Here is a 19,523-nt window from a genome sequence, read left to right as displayed (position 1 = left end):
TGTCCACCCTGGTCCAGGCAACTCTGGCTAGAACAAACAAGGTAATAAAGGACCCACCTCTACAGGGGAGGAGGGCAGTTTTCTGAGAATAGGTGTCATGGGGTGGGGAGACTCCCCGAAGAAAAGTATCTAGAGCATGGACACAGACTTCTCAGGTCCATGTCCCGGGACTTTGCAAAATGTCGTTCATTTAGGTAAACAATTATTGGGTGTTTTCGGTTTGCTAGGCACATGGATCTGCCTTCTAAGGAGCTTTCTTTTTTTTTTTTTTAAGATCTTATTTTTATTTATTTGAGAGAGAGAGTATACAGGGCAGGGGAGGGACGGAGGGAGAGAGAAGCAGACAGCCTGCTGAGCATGGAGCCCGACACAGGGCTCGATCCCAGGACCCAGAGATCATGCATGCCCTGAGCCGAAATCAAGAGTCAGAGGCTTAACTGACTGAGCCTCTTTCTAGGAGTTTTCTAAGCCTCTTTGGAATTCGTTCCTATCTGTGATCTGCGCTGTCTGTTGGAGTGAAGTCAGAGCTCCTTAAATTAATCACATCTTAGCTTTCCCTTTCAAGTCTCAAGGTGAGGATCAAGGGCTTTGGCGAGTGCGTGTTTCCTTGTCTGGGTCTTCGGGAACTACACGGATGTCCTAGTTCTCCCCTCTTGTCTGTGTTTCTCTGGTAGAGTGTCTGAGTTCTTTAGCTCATTCAGATAGGGCCTCCTCCCCCCGCATCTCCCTAATTCCTTGACCTTTTCTCTTCAGCCCTGGGATGGGTCTCCGTTTCCCCAAACCACCTGTCCCAAACATGAAATTTATACTCAGGGAGCAGCAGGTTGACTTTCTAGTCCCTGTAGGAAAAGTACGCAGATTTTGATGGACCCTCCTAGCCGCAGCAGCTGCAGACGCTGATTGTGCTCCCACGTACTGTTCTTGGAGAACACACTCTGCGCTCAGCACCCAGCTCAGCCCTCTGTGTGTGTCACCTCATACCTATAATCCTCGTAACAGCCCTGACAGGGAGGCATTACTTCCCACCATTGCACAGATAGCTCATCAGGAAGCAACTTGCTGGAGCTCACACAGCATCCGGGCACCGGAGCTGAGCTTCAGCACGAGACCCCCGGGCCCCCGCTAGGCTTTAGGCTTCCCACATGCCGAAGGCTTCGACACGCCACGTGGCCCCTGAGGTCGGCCCTGTGCATGCCCTGCTGTGCGTCTCCTTTGGAGTCTTTGGAGAAACCATTCCGAATGTGTTTGCTAACTCTTGTCACGTTGAAAGTAACTCTTTGGATATAAACTCTGATCCCTTTTTAGTCACCGCACCAAATAGGTGGGGCCGGGCTCAGGGTGGGGCTGTGGCGGGGTTGGGGGGGATGGTGTGCGGGTGAAGCGTCGTGCTGAGCAGTGGCTGGAAGGCCGGCTCTGCTGCTGCCCCGCTCTTTGGCTCTGGGCCAGGCCCTGCCCTCTCTAGGCCTCGGTCTCCTCATCCGTGGCTCTGTCAGCCTTTCTCAGCCCTAACGTTCTATCATTTCCAGCTTCAGTAAGCATTTCCTAAGGGGTCCATGAGGTTGGCACTTCTGCACCCCACTGAAAGAGGAGGTTTTGATCCCCGGCTGAGACCCCTCCGCCCCCCAGGGCCTGCGAGGCCGGCTTCTCCCCATCACATCTTCTGGCCTTCCCCACCGTCTGCTGTCTGTTCTGTAACCCACAGAGTTTGTGGGATGACGTCCCACCAATTCTTTCCAGTCGGGGATGAGTGTGGCCCCTTCTGCTTATTGAGCCCGGGATCTGATGAACAAGCATTCTTCCCTCTGTGTCTTCGAGAATCCAGAGATGTCCGTGTTTTCTCATCTGGTCTTTTGCCAAGCATTTTTGTGTATATTTGTCAGATCGTTAATTCTCTGAGCACCTCCAGGAGCTCATAGTATCATCTCCATTTTTGCAAACAAGGCACCCCAGGCTTAGAGAAGTTAACAGATCTGTCTAGATTGACACACTAGGTAGTGCCAGAGTTGGGATTCAAACCCAGGTCTGGCGTTCCTCACTATGCCACATGCCTTGGAATTGCTGCATTTACTTGGCCTGCATTGGAGTTGGGGAGAAAAGCCTGTAGGTCTTCCTGGAGTGGTGTGACTGACCTGTGGCGTCCCATGTGGTCTGGGTAGAAGAAGGTGGTCCGTTCATGTTTGGTGGGAGGTGCAGGGGGACCCCAGAGAAGAAACTTTATATGTGTGTTTAGAGGGTGGGATCATGGAGTCAGGCACCCCTCTCAGCTGAGCATCCCTGAACTCTGTCTGCATTTGCTTCCAGACCCTGGAAGGAGACCAGGCCATCTTGCAGAGAATAAAGAAGGCTGTGCGGGCGATCCACAGCTCCGGCCTTGGTGAGTGAGCCTGCCTGATGCCCAGCCTGGCCAACAAGCCCCTTCCCCAGCCCCAGCATGGAACTGAAGCCTTTCCCTGCCTCCACAGGCCATGTGGAGAATGAGGAACAGTACCGAGAGGCTGTCGAGTCTTTAGGCAACAGCCACTTGTCCCAAAACAGTCATGAGCTGTCCACTGGCTTCCTGAACTTGGCCGTGTTCACCCGCGAGGTGGCTGCACTTTTCAAGAACCTGGTGAGGCCCTGTTCCTTTCTCAGCCAGCCCTTAGTCTAGGCTCGGGGTAAATCACACGGGCTTAAGAACCCAACTGAGAAGGGTTCCACCCTTCTCCAGGGTTGCCCTGGACCTCTAGTCTCCCTTGACCTTGACCAGTGACCCAGTTCCCTTTCCAGTTCTGACCTACCATTTGCATTCTTCTTCTCTGACTCCCCTCCCACATCTTCTCTCTCCCGCTTTCTCTCCATCTCTGCCCTCCTCCTTCTCTTCTGCGGTGAGTACCCAGCAGCAGAGGGAGGCTCACAGAGGGGAAGGGCCCCACAAAGAGAGGGCTCCCTGCAGGGGGTTTGGGAGAAGGGAGGGCAGACTGGGGTTCCTGTCTTTGTGCCACTGCCTCCCCTGAACCCTCCTGGTCCTCTGCTTTCCCAGCTACGTCTGCCATGTCCTCAAAGCCTCCAGGGCTACCTCCCCTCAACAGGCGTCTTAGCTCCTACACCTGCCCAGTGTCCTCCGGTTCTTGCCCGAGGTTTTTCCCTGAGATGTAAGCTCTTCCCTCAAACAGGCACAGTTCTCAGTACCACACGTGGGTTAACCCGTCGAATCCTGGAGCACAGCTCTGTGGGTTTGGTTTTACTGTTGTCCTCACTTTACAGGCTGGGGAACTAGGGCACAAGGTCAAGCAGCTTCCCTGAGTTCATCTAGCTGGATCTGAACCCAGATTGTCTAGCTCCAGCGTCTGAACACAAGCCTGGCTGTAGCACCTCGGGAAAGCCCGTCTCTCTCCGGGCTCCGTGGCTTTTGGACCAGCTTCCACAGCTCCAGCCCCTCCGTTGCCCAGTCCCTGGTGGGATTACCTCCACGAGGCAGTTTGCTTGGTGACTGAGCACCCGGACCTTGGATTTAGACTCAGGCCTTGAATCCCTGCCCTGCTGCTCTCTGGGTGTGTGACTCTGGCCAAGTCACTCAATCTGCCTGGGCCCCATCTCTAAAATTGGGCTAATAATGGTACCCAGCTCATAGACCTGTAATGAGGCTTACGCGAGTTAAGTGTCCCCTCCAGAGTAAGCACTCAATAAGTGTTTGCTACCATGGCACCTGTCATTATTATCTCTCTTTGCACAGCACGGCCTCTCACATTGTCCTCTATGTAGGTCTTTAGTGTTTGAGTTCAACTGAATTAGTGATTGCTTTTGTTTTTCTCTCTCCTCCCCCTGTATTGGTCAAACTAGGGTTTGCTGAGGGGCTCCTCTGTGCTGGGCATTGTACTGGGGGCTGGTGACACAGGAAATAGTCAGGCTGTGCCTTAGAGAGCCACAGTCTACTGGGGGAGGAAGGAACCGAGATGTGGGACGACACCGAGCATGACCAGCAGTGCGGTACAAATTCAAGAACCCAGCAAGTGGGGTCAGAGGCCTGGTGCTGCCAGAAGTCAGAAAAAGGAAGGTCACTGGGCACCTGGCTCAGTCCGTTGAGTGTCTGACTTCGGCTCAGGTTGTAATCTCAGAGTCCTGGGATCAAGCCACGTGTCAGGCTCCACGCTCAGCAGGGAGTCTGCTTCTCCCTCTGCTCCTCCCCTCCGCTTGTGCACACACTCTTTCTCTCTCTCTTAAATAAATAAAATCTAAAAAAAAAAAAAAATTAAGGGATGCCTGGGTGGCTCAGTTGGTTAAGTGCCTGCCTTCACCTTAGGTCATGATCCCAGGGTTCTGGGATCCAGTCCCCCATCGGACTCCTTGCTCAGCAGGGAGCCTGCTTCTCCCTCTGCCTGTCATTCCCCCCCCCCACTTGTGCTCTCTCTCTCTCTGACAAACAAACAAAATCTTTTTTAAAATAAATTAAAAGGAAAGGTCAGCATAGGCAATGGGTAGGAGCAGTCAGGAAGGCTTCCTGGAGTAGGGGAGATCCAAGCCATACCTTGAAAGGCGAGCTGAAATATGAGACAGGCAGTTGGGGCTGCCAAATGATAGAGACTCAATTCAAAATAGGATTGATTTTTTCTTTTTCTTTTTAAAGATTTTATTTATTTATTCATTCGATAGAGATAGAGACAGCCAGCGAGAGAGGGAACACAGCAGGGGGAGTGGGAGAGGAAGAAGCAGGCTCCTAGCGGAGGAGCCTGACGTGGGGCCCCATCCCAGAACGCCAGGGTCACGCCCTGAGCTGAAGGCAAACACTTAACCGCTGTGCCATCCAGGCGCCCCAGGATTTATTTTTTCAAACTAGGATTTTTTAAATAGAGAATTCATTGGCCGTGTAATGGAAAATCCAGGTATGCAACTGGCTTTAGGCTTCTTTTCTTTTCTCTTAGATAGTTTCTCTCTGTGTCTGCTCAGGGAGCAAGATGGCCCAGCAGACCCAGATTCACAATATTGCCAGATGAAAGACAGTCTTTCTCCCATGACTTTGGCAGAAAGGTCCAAGAAGGATCCTGATTTGCTAGCTTGAGTCATGTGCCTGATCTAAATACTACAGCCCAAGGATGGGGGGCTCTGGTCCGCTCTGACTCCTGTGTTTACTGCATGTGACCACAGGGGAAGGGTTCCTCACATGATAGGGGGTGATGAGGAGTTAGCCAGATACCAACGACAAATGGGCACTTCAGAGTCAGAGTCTGAGGGGACAAGGGAGGGTGCCGGAGGCAAAGGGCCGGAGATGGGACTGGCCATGGATGTTTCTAGAGCTGGAAGGTGATGAGGCTGGGTTAGTCAGGGGCGGGAATAACAGCTGTTACGGGAGACCGACTCTGCCACCCCTGCTACCTTCCACCCTCACCTCTCTCTCCCTCACCTCCTCTACCCCAGTGCCTTCCTTTGCCTCCCGATGCTTCCCTGTGCCCTAGCCCCTTGGGGCTGGACATATGGTCACCCAGGGTGGGGTATGGGGGTCTCTGCGTTTTCCAGGTTCAAAACCTGAACAACATCGTCTCATTCCCCCTGGACAGTCTGTTGAAGGGGCAGCTGAGGGACGGGCGACAGGTGAGTTCCCATTTGGGGAGTGGGGGTGCCCAAAGGTGGTGGGATAGAGCAAGAAAGCGGTGGGCAGGAGACCAGAGGGGAGGCAGGGCTGGGCTGAAGCCTGAGGTCAAGTGAGGCTGTCCCAGTGGGAGTGCTGACCCCATATTAGGGAGCCTCGGAAGGACAGGATGACCTGGCTCTGGGGTCAGCCTAGGATGGCTGACCTACTGTGTGCCTGGGCCCTTATGTGAGATAGCTCGGGCTGCTCTTACAACAACCCCATGAGGTGGGTTCTATAGGCACTATCATCCCTGTTCCACAGGTGCGGAAACCGAGGCTCAGGGAGTTTGGTAACCTGCTTACAGTTTACACAGCTGGTTGCTGGAGGAGCCAGGGTGGGATCTGGGGCTCCTTTCTGCACCTGGCAGCTCCCGTCTCCAGGCAGAGCAGAACTCAAAGAAAGTGACAGAATAGGGGCGCCTGGGTGGCTCAGTCGTTAAGCGTCTGCCTTCGGCCCAGGGCATGATCCCGGCATCCTGGGATCAAGCCCCACATCAGGCTCCTCCGCTGGGAGCCTGCTTCTTCCTCTCCCACTCCCCCTGCTTGTGTTCCCTCTCTCGCTGGCTTGTCTCTCTCTCTGTCAAATAAATAAATAAAATCTTAAAAAAAAAAAAAAAGAAAGAAAGAAAGTGACAGAATAATCTCCCTGAGAGATCTGCCCCAGAAGGCCCAGGAGAGAAGCTGTCCTCCCCCTAGAGGCTTCCGTCTTGCCTGAGGCTGGTCACCAGCCTGGGAACCACCCAAACCGGCCAAGCAGCTTCCTCCCCGCCCCCCCACAGCTGACTGGGGCAATTCTGAAGGGTGTGAGCAGTCCCACTGGAGGAGGCTCAGGCAAACTAGGCCAGGGATCATCCAGGTCTCACTGGCTCGCTCTGTGGCCTTGGGTAGACTTCTTAGCCTCTCTGTGCATATGTCCCTCTACCTGTACCCCTCCTGTTGAGAGGATGATCTGGTACCAGGCAGGAGGAAGGGGTGGGATAAAGTTAGGGGAGGAGTCTGACCTCCATCTTCCCATCCTCATCCTTGTGGTGATCTCCATCCTCTGAAGGAGAGGACTTAGGGCAGACCCCAAAAGACTTCCCACACCTCGGGCCAAGGCCCACCAAACCCAGCTGATTCTTAACAACTATGGAAGGAGGTTGGGTGGGTGAAGGGGCTCAGCCCTGAGAGCGGGGCCTGTTGGGTCTCTTTTGGGTGGTGAGGTTTACAGTAAGGGCTTTGGGGATAGGGGTTAGTATGGCACTGAGCAGCGTAGGGGAGCATGAAAGTGCAGGGTCGCCTTAAAGGTAGCAAAGTGTACTGTGGATTCCAGACCCCAAGCACCCTTTGGGGCAAATTGTTCTTTTTAAACCACAGGATTCCAAAAAGCAGCTGGAGAAGGCGTGGAAGGACTACGAAGCCAAAATGTAAGTGGCCACGGTCAGAGTGGTTTCCCCATGGGCATAATGCTGGTGTCGCAGCAGGAGACTGGACACCGGGGAAAACTTCAGTGCTGCCCGAACATGTCACCCAAAAGTGCATGGCATCTCACTCTCTAGAGGTGTTTACAGGGGGTGATTTATGCCCAGGCCTGACGGGAGTCTGGGGGCTGGACTGCGAGACCACCAAAGGGGAGCAATTGTGAAGGGACCTCACAGTGCTGCTCAGAGGCCCATCTGCTCAGTGGTGCCAGACGTGGGCAGAGGGACGGAAAGAAGCTACCATTTACTGAACACCTCTGCATGCCAGCCACTTAATCCTCGCAAGCACCCAGCCCTGTGCGGGAAGGGTTAGCGTCCCGATTGTCCGAGGAGGAATTGGAGGCTCAGACAGGTTAAGTCACTTGCCCAAGGCCACACAGTTAGGCAGAGGTAGAACTGGGATTCATCCTCCTTGATCCTCTTTCTGCAACACCAGGTGGTATCTCTAAACATTCTGGTGGACATAGAGGAGGAAAGGGAGTCAGTGTCACACCCAGGCCTCTTGGGTTCACCACACGATACTCTGGACCTCTCACCAGCTATGGGGACAGAAGGAGCCAGTTCCCCCAGAGCAGAGACTCCTTGGGGTCTGTCTGCAGGACTCTGCCAGGGCTCCGCCAGGCTCACCATACCTCAGAGCACTGTTGGCTGTTTGTAAAATTTTGTTTTCTCTTCCATTTTGCGAAAGCAGTATGTGTCCATTGTGAATAATTTAGAAAATAAGGAGAAGCAAAAGAAGAAAAATTTTAATTATCCTTAGGAGAGGATTAGGGCCATGTGGGGACTAGCCAGTACTTCTCTGTTGTTTGAATATTTTTATAGTATGGGCAGACCCTGTCGTTTTGTCACTTAAAAATCTCGGGGGGAGGGGAAACTAGCAAAACCAAGAGGAAAATCTTAATTTTCAATCCTCAAGTAGTAACATCTTTCTAGTCATTTTTCTTTTCTTTTCTTTTCTTTTTTTTTTTTTAAGATTTTATTCATTTACTTGACAGAGCACAGGCAGGGGGAGAAGCAGAGGGAGAGAGAGAAGCAGGCTCCCCACTGAGCAGGGAGCCCAATGTGGGGTTCAATCCCAGGACCCTGGGATCACAACCTGAGCTGAAGGCAGACACTTAACTGACTGAGCCACCCAGGCACCCCTTTCTAGTCATTTCTCTATATATAAAGAAATATTTTTGCAAAACTGAGAACATAACGATCATACTGGGTTTTTTGGTTTGTTTGGTTTTTTTTTTTTACTTAAAAATACATCGTGACCATCTTTCTACATCATTACATATTCTTATACAACATCACTTAAATGGGTGCCAACATACGCATGATCTGTGACGTATTTCATCCCCTTGTCCTTGGGGAAGCATTCTTGGAGCTAAATCTTTGCTCCCACCCATAATTATTACTTTTGTAGGATCCATTCTAAGAAGTAGATCCTGGAACTTTATTGTTCCTCCAGCCCTAGGACTTCCCCAGGCTGAAGGAAGGCCATGACCCTCCCATGCCAGCAGCGACCCCGTCTACACTGCAGTTGTGCGTGTAGACCCTGGGGTGAACGGCACGGGAGCTGGGACGGGCATGGCCATTTGCCCTCCCGAGAGGCCCAGGGAAGCGCGCGCACACGCAGGCAGTCTTTGTGTTTGGGATTCGATGTGGGGTCACCACACGGCCTGCATCCTTCCGAGTTACTTTAAGTGAGTCCCCAGCCTCGTGGGACACCGTGTACCAAATGGAAAGAGTAACCCCCACCTGCCAACCTCCTCCAGGTAGTTCTGCTCTCACCAGAGTTCCATCTTGATCTTGCCTGTAAGGTTTTGTTCAAGAAAAGACTCTGTAGTTGATGGGGAGAGGGGCTTGGTGAAGGTGCCCCTGGTGGGTTATCAACAGGGCCTGGACTAGAACCTGGGGCTTCTGAGTCTGGCTCTCTCTCTCCGAGTGCGTGCTCCGTGGGACTACACAGGCTGAGCTACGTGTCCTGCCGCCGTGTCTGCGTGCAGCCTTATTGTGGGGGCTTCAGCTCTCGCTAGATATCGGCGTGCCCCGAGCTACTGTGCATCTCCGCCTCTGTCTCCCCACACCAGTGTGGGCGGCAGTGGAAGGGCCCTGGACAGCATATGTCGGATACCAGCAGAAGTCTCACTTCCTGGTGGTTCCTAGAGGAGCGTGGTTCCCCGCCCTGCCTGGAGTGGTGAAGAAAGGCATCCCCGGCCCTGTGCAGGGGCCTGGTTTTTCTAGGCTGTTCCATGTGCAAGTCCGTTTCTCATCTGAAAAATGGGGCCAGCACCACCTCGCAGGGTTGACGCGGAGGTGCAGTAAGCGTGGTGCCTATCAAGCGGCTAGTACTGCAGTTCAGCAAGATTTACTGGCCATCTTTCTGAGCCAGAAGCGAGGCCAGGGTAGCACAGCAAGGGGCCGAGAGGCAGGAGCCCAGGCTTTGGCTCCGAGCATTCCCCCCGAGCAGCTCAGGATCTGGGACAATCACGTCCCTTCTCTGGGGCTCGGCTTCATCTTGTGTAAAACAGTCTCTGACTGTGACCTGTCAGGAAAGACACCGTGGGGGGTGGGGGCAATAGGTGCTGGGGATTAAGTACACTTGCAGGCCACCTGGGGGTCACAGTCGGTTAAGCGACCAACTCCTGGTTTCAGCTCAGGTCATGGTATCAGGGTTGTGGGATGGCGTCCCGAGTGGGGCTCCGCGCTCAGCCAGGAGTTGGCTTGAGATTCTCTGTCCCTCCCCCTGCCCCTCCTGCCATCGTACCCTCTCTCTCTCTGTCTCAAATCAATAAATCACTTGCTGTGACGAGCACTGAGCAATGTATAGAATTGTCAAATCACTATATTGTATACCTGAAACTAATAAAATATCATATGTTATCTATGCTGGAATTAAAATTTAAAGATTAAATAAATAAATATATTTTGGAAAAAAGAAAAGACACTGTGCCCATCACCAGCTGGGAGGACCAGGCAGGGCAGGAGGGATGGAGCTCTGAGGCAGTGTTGGTCACCGATGCCGTCCCCGAGGCTTTAGCATCAGTCGGACCTGGATTCCAGTCCTCGCTCTAGCGCTTAACAGCTGAGCGATCTGTGACTTGTCTCAGCCTCAGGCGCCTCAGCTGTGAAACGGGGTAATGATTCCTGCCCCACGGGGTTGTCCCTTTAGTATGTGAAGGGTCTAGCCAAGCACCCAGCATATCAGTGCTTAAAAATAACAATTAGTAATAACAGATGATGATACTTAGACTCACTTAAGAGCTTCCTTTGTCGAGGAACTGTGAAAAGCCCTTCAGATATCTTATCAGATTTCCTCCCCTTGGCAGGGAAAGGGGCTATTATCCCCAATTTATAGGTAAGAAGTAAGGGGGGGAAATACCACCACAATCCCTGCCTTAGAGGATCCCGCTGGTTTGTAAGCAAGAAGAGAGGTGGGTCGGTCAGTGACGAAAATACAAAGCGATGTTGCCAGCAGGACGGTACGACCCCTGGGGTAGCAGCGAAGAAAGGTGATTTTGTTTCGTGGAGGGAAGGTGATGGGGGGAGGCATCACAGGAGAGGCCGCTCAGGGTGTCAGGCTGGGAGGTGCATGATTCGTTTCGATTCCTTTCCTCTCCCACCGTCCTCCTCACGGACCCCCTCACTCCCCGTCTGAATCCCAGACTGTCCCCGACGTCCCCTTCTCCATTTCTCTCGGTGTCCTCAGTGACTGGCATGTCCCTGCTTCTCACTCCCTGTTCATTTTACTCCTCTTGCGGCAACTCCAAAGGAAATAAAATATTTCCAACAGTTGAAATGTTTATGACACACTGGTGAACCTTTGAGGACATTGAGGGAATCAGAGTTTTGCTCTTTTCTGGCCACGGTGTGAGAGACTAAAAAGCACCCCCCAGCTAGTAGTTTGAGGTCGCAGGTCATCTCAGGGGAGTAGGTCAGCCTTGGTAGGGTAAAGCTCTGTAGGTTCCCTTAGCTGAGGCTGAGGGACGGAGCTATGGTAATTCACGAAGCCATGTATGTGCTTTACAGCTTGTCTTCATCCGGAGCTAACTAGCTTCTGTCCTTTAATCTCCACTAGAGCCAGTACTCACTCCACCACCCAAAATTAAATAAATAAATAAGGAAGCACCCTATGCTAAACAAACAAACAAACAAACAAACAACATTATCTAAAGGATTCACCAGGGTGCCTGTGTGGCTCAGTCGGTTGAGTGTCTGCCTTCAGCTTGAGTCTCCCCCCTGGGATCGAGCCCCGAGTTGGGCTCCCTGCTCGCTGGGGAGCCTGCTTCTCCCTCTCCTTCTGCTACTCCCCCTGCTTGTGTTTGCTTGCTGTCTCTCTCAAATGAATAAATAAAACCTTAAAAAAATAAAGTAATCACCAGTGGTTATTACCATAACCATCATTATCATTAGCCATCATAATCCTATTTGTTGAGGGCCTACTGTATACTAAGGACTGTACCGTGCATTATACCGTCTGAGAACAAGGTGGTATTTGTCTCATTTTTGAAAGGGGGAACTGGAGCTTAGAAAGATTTATAAAGGTTAAGTGAGAGAGCTGCCATTCAAATCCAGACGGGGCATTTCTAGCTGCTGTACCATATTGTCCATTTACTGCGGAGCACGTCTTTCAAGGTTAGTGTGGATAGAGCTTCCGCACCCTTTTTAACAGTTGCATAGTATTCCTGTAGCCGGCCGTAGCATAATTTATTTAACTACTTCTTACTGATAGACATTTACCTTATCTTTGGGTTTTCACTATTGAAACATGTGGGAGCAACGTCTATGGGAGATTCCCCTGCCCTTCCCTGCAGCTCTGCCCGCTCTGTCTCCCGCCCTCCATAGCAAGCTGCCAGGCTCACTGCTGACACCCTGCAGGCCTAGCCATCACCTCTCTCTGCTGCTCATCTTCAGATCCCCCAAAAAAGCATCTGTCGTGACCCCCAGGTCGTGACCCCTGGGTCGTAGGGTCAGTCCCCCCTGCCCAACTCCACTACCCTGTCACAGACTCCCTCTCGGGATATCATAAAGCCTTAGGGAAATGAAAAATTGTCACTTCTAAGAAATTTTTTCTAGAAAACCTACAGAACCGCACTCTAGAGCAGTGGTTCTCACTCAGGGTGATTTTGCACCCCTCCCCTCCTCCCATCCCCGGGAGACATCTCTGCCTGTCACAACGGGGAGATGCTACCGGCACGTCACGGGTAAGATCAGGGTTGCTGCTAAACACCTTACACCCACAGAGCGGCCCCCATATCCGCGTCACCTGGGCAAAGTATCTGTAGGTCCACGGTTGCTCTGTGGGTCCACGGTTGCTCTGTGGGTCTCCCGGGACAGATTCTGCGTATAAACATATCCCAGATGCCTGACGTCAGTGAGGCCTGGAACTTGAAAGCCAGAATGAACTCTGCCTAGGCCATTGCTTCCCCAGTTTACAGATGGAAAAACTAAGGCCTAGAGGGACCTGTGATAATAATAGCTGTAGGGTCTTCTGTGTGCTAAGTCTTTTGCATCCTCTGTCTCATCTGGGTACAGATAAGGATCCCCATTTTTCAGATGAGGAGACTGAGGCTCGGAGAGGGGAAGTGATGTTTGTAATGTATCCCACAGCTATCTTTTCGCTCAGGGCTGGCACCTACTTGAAAGCAAAACTGATAAGCAAGACATCTCCATGGCAGAGGAATTGTGGTTACGTGTGCCCAGGCTTAGATGTGGAAACACTCTCCTGGCTGAGAGTGGGTGGTCTGATGGGCGTGGGATTTCCAGGAAATCATTGGCACACACATCCACCCATCCCCAAAGAGGGAAAACAGCCAACCCTTGAGATCTGTGGGGGCAAGGCCCAGCTTACACTTAGCTACAAGCATGGGAGGCACCGTCTTCACTTACAAAGGAAAGAACAAGGGTTTTCTAAGCTTTACGTGGGAAGTTCCGTGGCTCAGAAGCACGAAGGCCCTTCGTGATCCCTTAAGCCACGTGGTCCTAAATCCCTTCCAGCAGAATCATACTGGTCACCCTCACACCCCACCTGGCCCTAATCGAAGCCCATCACTTCCCTGCATAAAAACCCTCCACTCCTTCCCATTGCTCTTGGGAACCCTGACACGATCTGAATCAGGCCCTGCGTGATCCGGCCCCTCTGCACCTCACCGGAAACCACTTCCTCTCCACCTCACTCCGGAGCCCTGATGCCTCCTGCCTCCGGCCGTCACAGGGCCTGATGCTCCTAGCTTCCTCCAGGCAACTTCTCAGACTTCTGATCTCACCTCGAACAGCACTTTCTGAGGAGCCCCACGGGCTCGAATCCCCATTTTAGTCTTCTGTGGCTCTCTTAGCTGTTCTCCCCACCAGCCTGTGGATTCCTGAATCCGCCTTGTTCACCGTTGTATCCCAGCCCTGCCACGCAGCGGGCACACAGCAGGGCCCCCTCTCTCTCGTGTGCTCGTGGCAGAGAGGAGCACGTAGAGGTGGTGGGGCGTGAAAGGGGCTCTAGCGAGAGTTGTTCAAGCCTGTCTTTCCTTGGGGCCTAGGGCCAGGCTGGAGAAGGAGAGGGACCGGGCCAGGGTGCCAGGAGGGAGCCCCGGGGAGGTGGCCCAGGACACGCAGAGAGAGCGACGTGTCTTCCAGCTGCACATGTGTGAGGTAAGTGTGCTGCAGGGGTGAGGGTGGGGTGGGATGTGTCTTCCTGTCTTCGTCTCCTGAACCCCGGGGGGGCCCAGTCACAGGCCCTGGCCAAGAAGGCTATCACCGAGGTTCAGTGATGGCCAAGAAGATTAGCCCGGGATGGGGACGGCAGCCCCGTGCCCCCAGGCTTCAGCTTCTGCTCGCCCTGCATGCTGCTCTTTCCCTAGTATCTGCTGAGAGCCGGGGAAAGCCACATGAAGCAGGGTCCTGACTTCCTGCAGAGCCTCATCAAATTCTTCCACGCCCAGCACAAGTAGGTCTCCCCGTCCCCACCCCCAGCCCCCGGCCGTGCCCCTTCACCCTTCAGGCAGCACAAAACAAGGCCCATCCCCAGGATCCGGCAGGCCTTCCAGGACTCTGCTTGTCTGTGCCTTGTTGGGAACGTTTCTACGCCGCCTCTTTAGTGGGTGCTCACCGTGTATCAGGCACTCAGTACTTGACACATTTGCTCCCGCTCAATGCCCAGCAACCCATTTTCTCCTCAGAAAGCTGAGGCTCAGATTTACTGACATCATCCAGCTAGTAAGTGCGGTCTGGACCCAGACAACTTTGGCTCCAGAGAAGGGAGAATACTGCCCCCCCCAGGTGCCCTGTGATCCTTGGAGCACCTTCTCCCACACTCCCCGCTTCTCTCTTCCTCATCTTTCTCATCCCTTGTTTGGCCTCACGCCTCTCAGCTTTTTCCAAGATGGCTGGAAGGCGGCTCAGAGCCTGTCCCCCTTCATCGAGAAGCTGGCAGCCTCTGTGCATGCGGTAAGTGGGGCCTCGGCCCCTGTCTTTCTGGGAGAGTGCGAGGGTGTGGAGGAGCTGGCGCCGGCTCGGCTTGTCTAGGCCGTGCCCCTGGCCCGTCCCTGGCTGACAGCGAGGTCCTGCTCCCTGTTCCTCAGCTGCGTCAGGCCCAGGAGGGGGAACTACAGAAGCTGACCCGGCTCCGGGACTCCCTCCGAGGGGCCCTGCAGCTCGAGAGCAGAGAGGTCAGCCCCTGAATCATCCCCCAATGAACGCCTTCTCCCAGGGCCCAGCGTGGAGGGAGGGGCAGGAGGAGGGAGACCCCACTTCAAGGGTCCCTTGAGAGGTGTCCCTGAGAGAGACCCCTGCAGAAGGAGGCTCCGCCCACCCAGATGCCCTAAGGTCTCCTTGCATGTCCGGGAACAGGAGAGTCTGAGCCGGAAGAACTCGGGAGGTGGAGGCGGCTACAGCATCCACCAGCACCAAGGCAACAAGCATTTCGGGACAGAGAAGGTGGGCTTTCTCTACAAGAAGAGTGATGGGTAAGTGACTCAGAGAGCTCGAGTAGCTTGCCCAAAGCCACACAGCCAGGAAATGGCCATTGGGGGAGCTGCCCAATGGGATCATTTATGTAGCCTCGGAGGGTTCCGGGACCCTCCACTCTAGCAATGCAAAAGCACCAGAATCCTAGGCACGTGAACTCCTGCTAGAAGCCACTGCTTGTTCCTAACTTGAAAAGATTAAAAGCAGCCGCTAGCACTTAACTGAGCACTTACGACGCCCTGGACCATCCCCATGCCCTCACCCTTAACCTCTATAATATACTGACCATGCCTGGAAATGAAAGTGTTGACTGTGCCTTGCTCCCTGGTATAAAAAAAATCAGTATGTGAAATGCAAAGGCTCCATGGGATGTGTTCACATTTCTACTTACTAATCAGTTTTTATCAGAGAAGAATAACTTTGTTATACTAATTAATATTTACCTCTTACAAAGTGTTAAGTAGCTTTGGATTATGGGTTTGCTAATTTTATTTTTGGGGTCTCAGTATTTATCTTGCTTTATCCGGAGTCATAATGCACGTGTTATGATCAAGAGCCTGGTCCTCCTCTCAGTCTAGGAGTTCCCAAGGTTGGGAGGTGTGTTTCCTTTATCAGACTAGAAGCTCTCAGAGGGCCAGGGTCACATGATCCCTCTCAGAATAAGGATTTCCCCCATCAGACTACGAGCTACCTCAGGGCATGGCTATGTCTCCTCCATCAGAAGGGAGCCCCAGAAAGTGAGGGGTGTAGGGGTTAGGGCATAGAAGAGGTGAAGAGGTCATACAGGTGGGGCTGGGGACCTGGTCCAGGACTCTGTTTTCTGATAGAGGGGAATTAGATGTGAGCCTTGGGTCAGTGTCTCTCTATCCCTTTGGGCTCTAGAATTCGAAGAGTCTGGCAGAAAAGGAAGTGTGGAGTCAAGTATGGCTGCCTGACCATCTCCCACAGCACGGTGAGGCCTGGAGCGGTGGGCGTCTCAGGGCACTATCGATAGGTCCTCTCTTTGCTTCTGAACAAACAAGTGTGAAACCCTCCCTCCAGCCCCAGCCCCCAAACCTGGATCCAGGTTGCTGGAGACCCCCTGTGGGAGGAAGGATGGGACCCAAAGCTCCCAACCTAATCTTGGCCCACACTCCATATCCATGAGGTGCTGGGAAAGGGGAGACATGAACCGGAACGGGAGTTTTATGCCCATTTAACGGACTGGGAAAATGGAGGCCTAAGAGTTTGGGAGACCCAGAGGGTAACGTGTGTCCTCTCTCCCCATATTCCCACAGATAAACCGGCCCCCAGTGAAGCTGACCCTGCTGACATGCCAAGTGAGGCCAAACCCTGAGGAGAAAAAGTGCTTTGACCTGGTGACCCGTGAGTAGTCCCTGTCTCCTCCCCTGCAACTGCCCGGGGCTTCTCTAAGAGACCCGTCAGCTCCCCGGAGGCTCAGTTAGGGGCCTGTGTCCAATCCCATGTGTGTTTATCAAACGGCTGCCCCTGCAGGCATCGGACACCTGAGGCCCTGGACACTCTTTTTAGAGGCTTCATTCCACATCCCATTAAACATTAAAATACACTCCCGTCCCACATTAAATACAATTATTTCTGTAAAGTATATTTGAATGGATTTGGGTAATTCGGCTTTCGAAATAAGTATTTCTTTAAAATTTTCACTCTTCATCCTTTGGAGGCTTTGGTGCCAGGCTTTATGTGAGGGCCAGTGCAGGCTGAGAAAGACCTAGATCTCATCCTCGAGGAGCTCTCTCTGGCAGGGATGTGATGTGGGGACCCAGAACTGTAAGATGATGGGGAGTATCCAGAAGAGAGGTACAGATACAGCACTGTCAAAGAGAAGGGAGGGGAAGGCCTGCCCTGCGGTGGGGAATCAGGAAAGGCTGCTTGGAGGAGAGAGCATCTGAGTGTAGCCTTGAAGGGCAGAGAACACAGAGTTTGGGAGAGGCCATTTCAGGAGACAGGATTGGCATGATGAAAGGCATGGGAGCAGGAGAGTGGGTCTGACCACGCTGACCAGAGTACAGAGTTCGCAGAGGAGAGCCATGGGAGATGAGGCCTGGGAATGCCTCTTCAAGGTTTGGACCTTATTTCCTGGCAATAGGGAGCCACAGTGGGTTCTGGAGAGGGGGTGGCCTGATCAGATCAGAACCTTGGGCACAACAATCTGGCAGCTGGTACAGGTTGGGGGAAAAGGGGGAGTTGGGGAGCAGGGAGACCAGACAGGAGGCCGAGGGCCCATGTGGGTGCTGGCAGTAGGCTCAGAGGATACCCTGCCTCTGAGCTGGGTGGGGTCCTATGCCCTGGGAGACCTCCCCAGACCCTGGAACACAGGGGCCTTGTTGGGATCCTCCTTTGGAGGTGACTTCTGAGAAACTGCCCATGCTGCCAGCACTACCCTGCCCGCCATTACCCTCCCCACTGCCAGGTGGGCGGAGCCTGGCTGCACGGGTACAAAGCTCCACCTGGACCCCGCGGTTTGGGTGCGGGCTCCTTGGATTTCTGTGGGCTCGACATACCCTCCTCTCCCCGCAGACAACAGGACATACCACTTCCAGGCAGAGGATGAACATGAGTGTGAGGCGTGAGTGACCCCCCCCCCCACGACGGCCAGCCTGGGGGTGGGGTCAGGGGAGCCTTAGCTACCTCCCAACCTCGGGGTACCCCACCCCTGCGGGTATCACTCCCATGCCACCCTGCACCGTCTCTGTAGGTGGGTGTCAGTGCTACAGAACAGCAAGGATGAGGCCTTGAGCAGTGCCTTCCTCGCGGAGCCCAGCGGCGGCGGCCCGGGGCCCTGCGGGGGCGCCGGGCTGGACGGGGAGCCCCAGGACCTCACGAAGCTGCTCATCGCCGAGGTGAAGAGCAGGCCCGGGAACGGCCAGTGCTGCGACTGCGGGGCTGCAGGTGGGCCGGCGGGGCAGGGAGGGAGGAGGGAGGTGGCAGTGGGGGGGACGGGCCTCACCTGCAGGCACGAGCCGCTCTCCCTTGCAGACCCAACGTGGCTCAGCACCAACCTGGGCGTGCTCACCTGCATCCAGTGCTCCGGCGTCCACCGCGAGCTGGGCGTGCGCTTCTCGCGCATGCAGTCCCTCACCTTGGACCTGCTGGGCCCCTCCGAGCTGTTGGTGAGGGCGGGGCGGGGCCAAAGGCGGGGTTGGGGCGGGGCTTCGTCGGGGCGGGGCTTGGGCCGACTCGCTCGGCCAAAGGGTTGTGGGATCCGGTGGGCCGGGGCGAGGTGGGGCAGGATCCTGGAGATCCGGAAAGGGGAGGGTCGGAGCCGGGCCTCTGGAGGCTCGGTCCTACAGGGGGCGCTGTCCTAAGCACCGGTCTTACTCCACCGCTTTCCTGCGACCCCAGCTGGCCTTGAACATCGGAAACACGCGGTTCAATGAGGTCATGGAGGCCCAGCTGCCCTCACATGGCGGCCCTAAACCCTCAGCTGAGAGTGACATGTAAGGGCATTCTCAGACGGGGGTCGGGGGGTGCGTCCTGGCTGGGGATTCTGCTTCCCCAGCTCCCATAGTCTGGGGAGAAGGGAGCCACAGATCTGGAAGAGTCCAGGACCTGGTTGCGGGGAAAGGAGATCTGTAGCTCCTGTGGGATGATTCCGGGGGTCAGCGGGGTGGAAGCGGCCCTTGCTCTGAGACTGTGGTTGACTTCGGCAGGAGCACGCGCAGAGACTACATCGTGGCCAAGTATGTGGAACACAGGTTTGCCCGCCGGTCCACACCGGAGCCTCAGAGACTCCGGACGGCCATTTGCAACCGGGACCTCCTGTCAGTACTGGAGGCCTTCGCTAACGGGCAGGACTTTGGACAGCTGCTGCCTGGGCCGGAGGGGCAGGTAAGGACCACCTCCAAGGGCCACTTAGACCCCACCCGCTCTCACATACTCCCCAGTCCTTCTCCGGGACTAGCTGTCACTCCCCTCTACCCCACCTCTGACGTCTGCTCCAACCCCACCCGTCGGAGGGGTAAATGGGACCGAGCACTTAAGTCAGGCGGACCTGGGCCAGAGTCACAGCTCTGCATTTTCCTAACTGCGTGACCTAGAGCGGGTTATTTAACTTCTCTGAGTCTCCGTTTCTCATCTGTGAAATGAGTGGATGATAGCACCCCCAGGGTTGAAGTGAGAATGAAGTCGTGCATATAAAGGCCCAAGCACATAATATGTGTGCAAGAAATGTTAGTATCTTTCCTTTTTCTTGACGAGCCTTGGACATGGTAAGGGTGAGTCAGATTAGATCAGGGAAGGCTATTGTGTTGGTGGTTCTAGTAGCAAACATCACATGAGCCAGGGGGTGGGAGGGGAAGGGTATCAGAGACATTTGAAGGTTAAATTGACAGGAGTTGCTCACTGTACATGAAAAATGGATGTCATGTCTTTGAACTGCCTGATACCTTGGTGGGGCCATCCAGTGGGCCAGAGGGTGCAGCACTTAGGTGAGGTAAGAATTTGGAACAGCCTGCACAGGAGAGCTGAAAGCCTGAGGTTCGCTGAGCCCTTGGG

At 54.0% G+C, this 19,523-nt stretch overlaps 1 protein-coding gene across 2 annotated transcripts in view; it reads left to right on the top strand.

Annotated features, from left to right (window-relative positions):
- The window catches only part of ASAP3 (ArfGAP with SH3 domain, ankyrin repeat and PH domain 3), a 47,749-nt gene that overhangs the window by 22,028 nt on the left and 6,198 nt on the right, over window positions 1–19,523 (top strand). Inside the window, exons 2-17 of one of the 2 annotated variants that reach the window (XM_011228384.3) lie at window positions 2,302–2,374; window positions 2,463–2,608; window positions 5,491–5,565; window positions 6,961–7,010; window positions 13,583–13,694; window positions 13,904–13,989; window positions 14,414–14,489; window positions 14,624–14,710; window positions 14,892–15,007; window positions 15,891–15,960; window positions 16,286–16,373; window positions 17,547–17,595; window positions 17,725–17,918; window positions 18,006–18,139; window positions 18,372–18,466; window positions 18,680–18,857. In XM_011228384.3, coding sequence (XP_011226686.3) covers window positions 2,302–2,374; window positions 2,463–2,608; window positions 5,491–5,565; window positions 6,961–7,010; window positions 13,583–13,694; window positions 13,904–13,989; window positions 14,414–14,489; window positions 14,624–14,710; window positions 14,892–15,007; window positions 15,891–15,960; window positions 16,286–16,373; window positions 17,547–17,595; window positions 17,725–17,918; window positions 18,006–18,139; window positions 18,372–18,466; window positions 18,680–18,857 — 1,629 coding nt within the window. The remainder of the gene's footprint in view (window positions 1–2,301; window positions 2,375–2,462; window positions 2,609–5,490; window positions 5,566–6,960; window positions 7,011–13,582; window positions 13,695–13,903; window positions 13,990–14,413; window positions 14,490–14,623; window positions 14,711–14,891; window positions 15,008–15,890; window positions 15,961–16,285; window positions 16,374–17,546; window positions 17,596–17,724; window positions 17,919–18,005; window positions 18,140–18,371; window positions 18,467–18,679; window positions 18,858–19,523) is intronic. The other variant, XM_034646361.1, reaches the window with a different exon arrangement.

The sequence above is a fragment of the Ailuropoda melanoleuca genome, chromosome 2, assembly GCF_002007445.2.
Source record: "Ailuropoda melanoleuca isolate Jingjing chromosome 2, ASM200744v2, whole genome shotgun sequence".
Lineage (NCBI taxonomy): Eukaryota > Metazoa > Chordata > Mammalia > Carnivora > Ursidae > Ailuropoda > Ailuropoda melanoleuca.
This window is presented reverse-complemented; position numbering and strand designations above follow the sequence as displayed.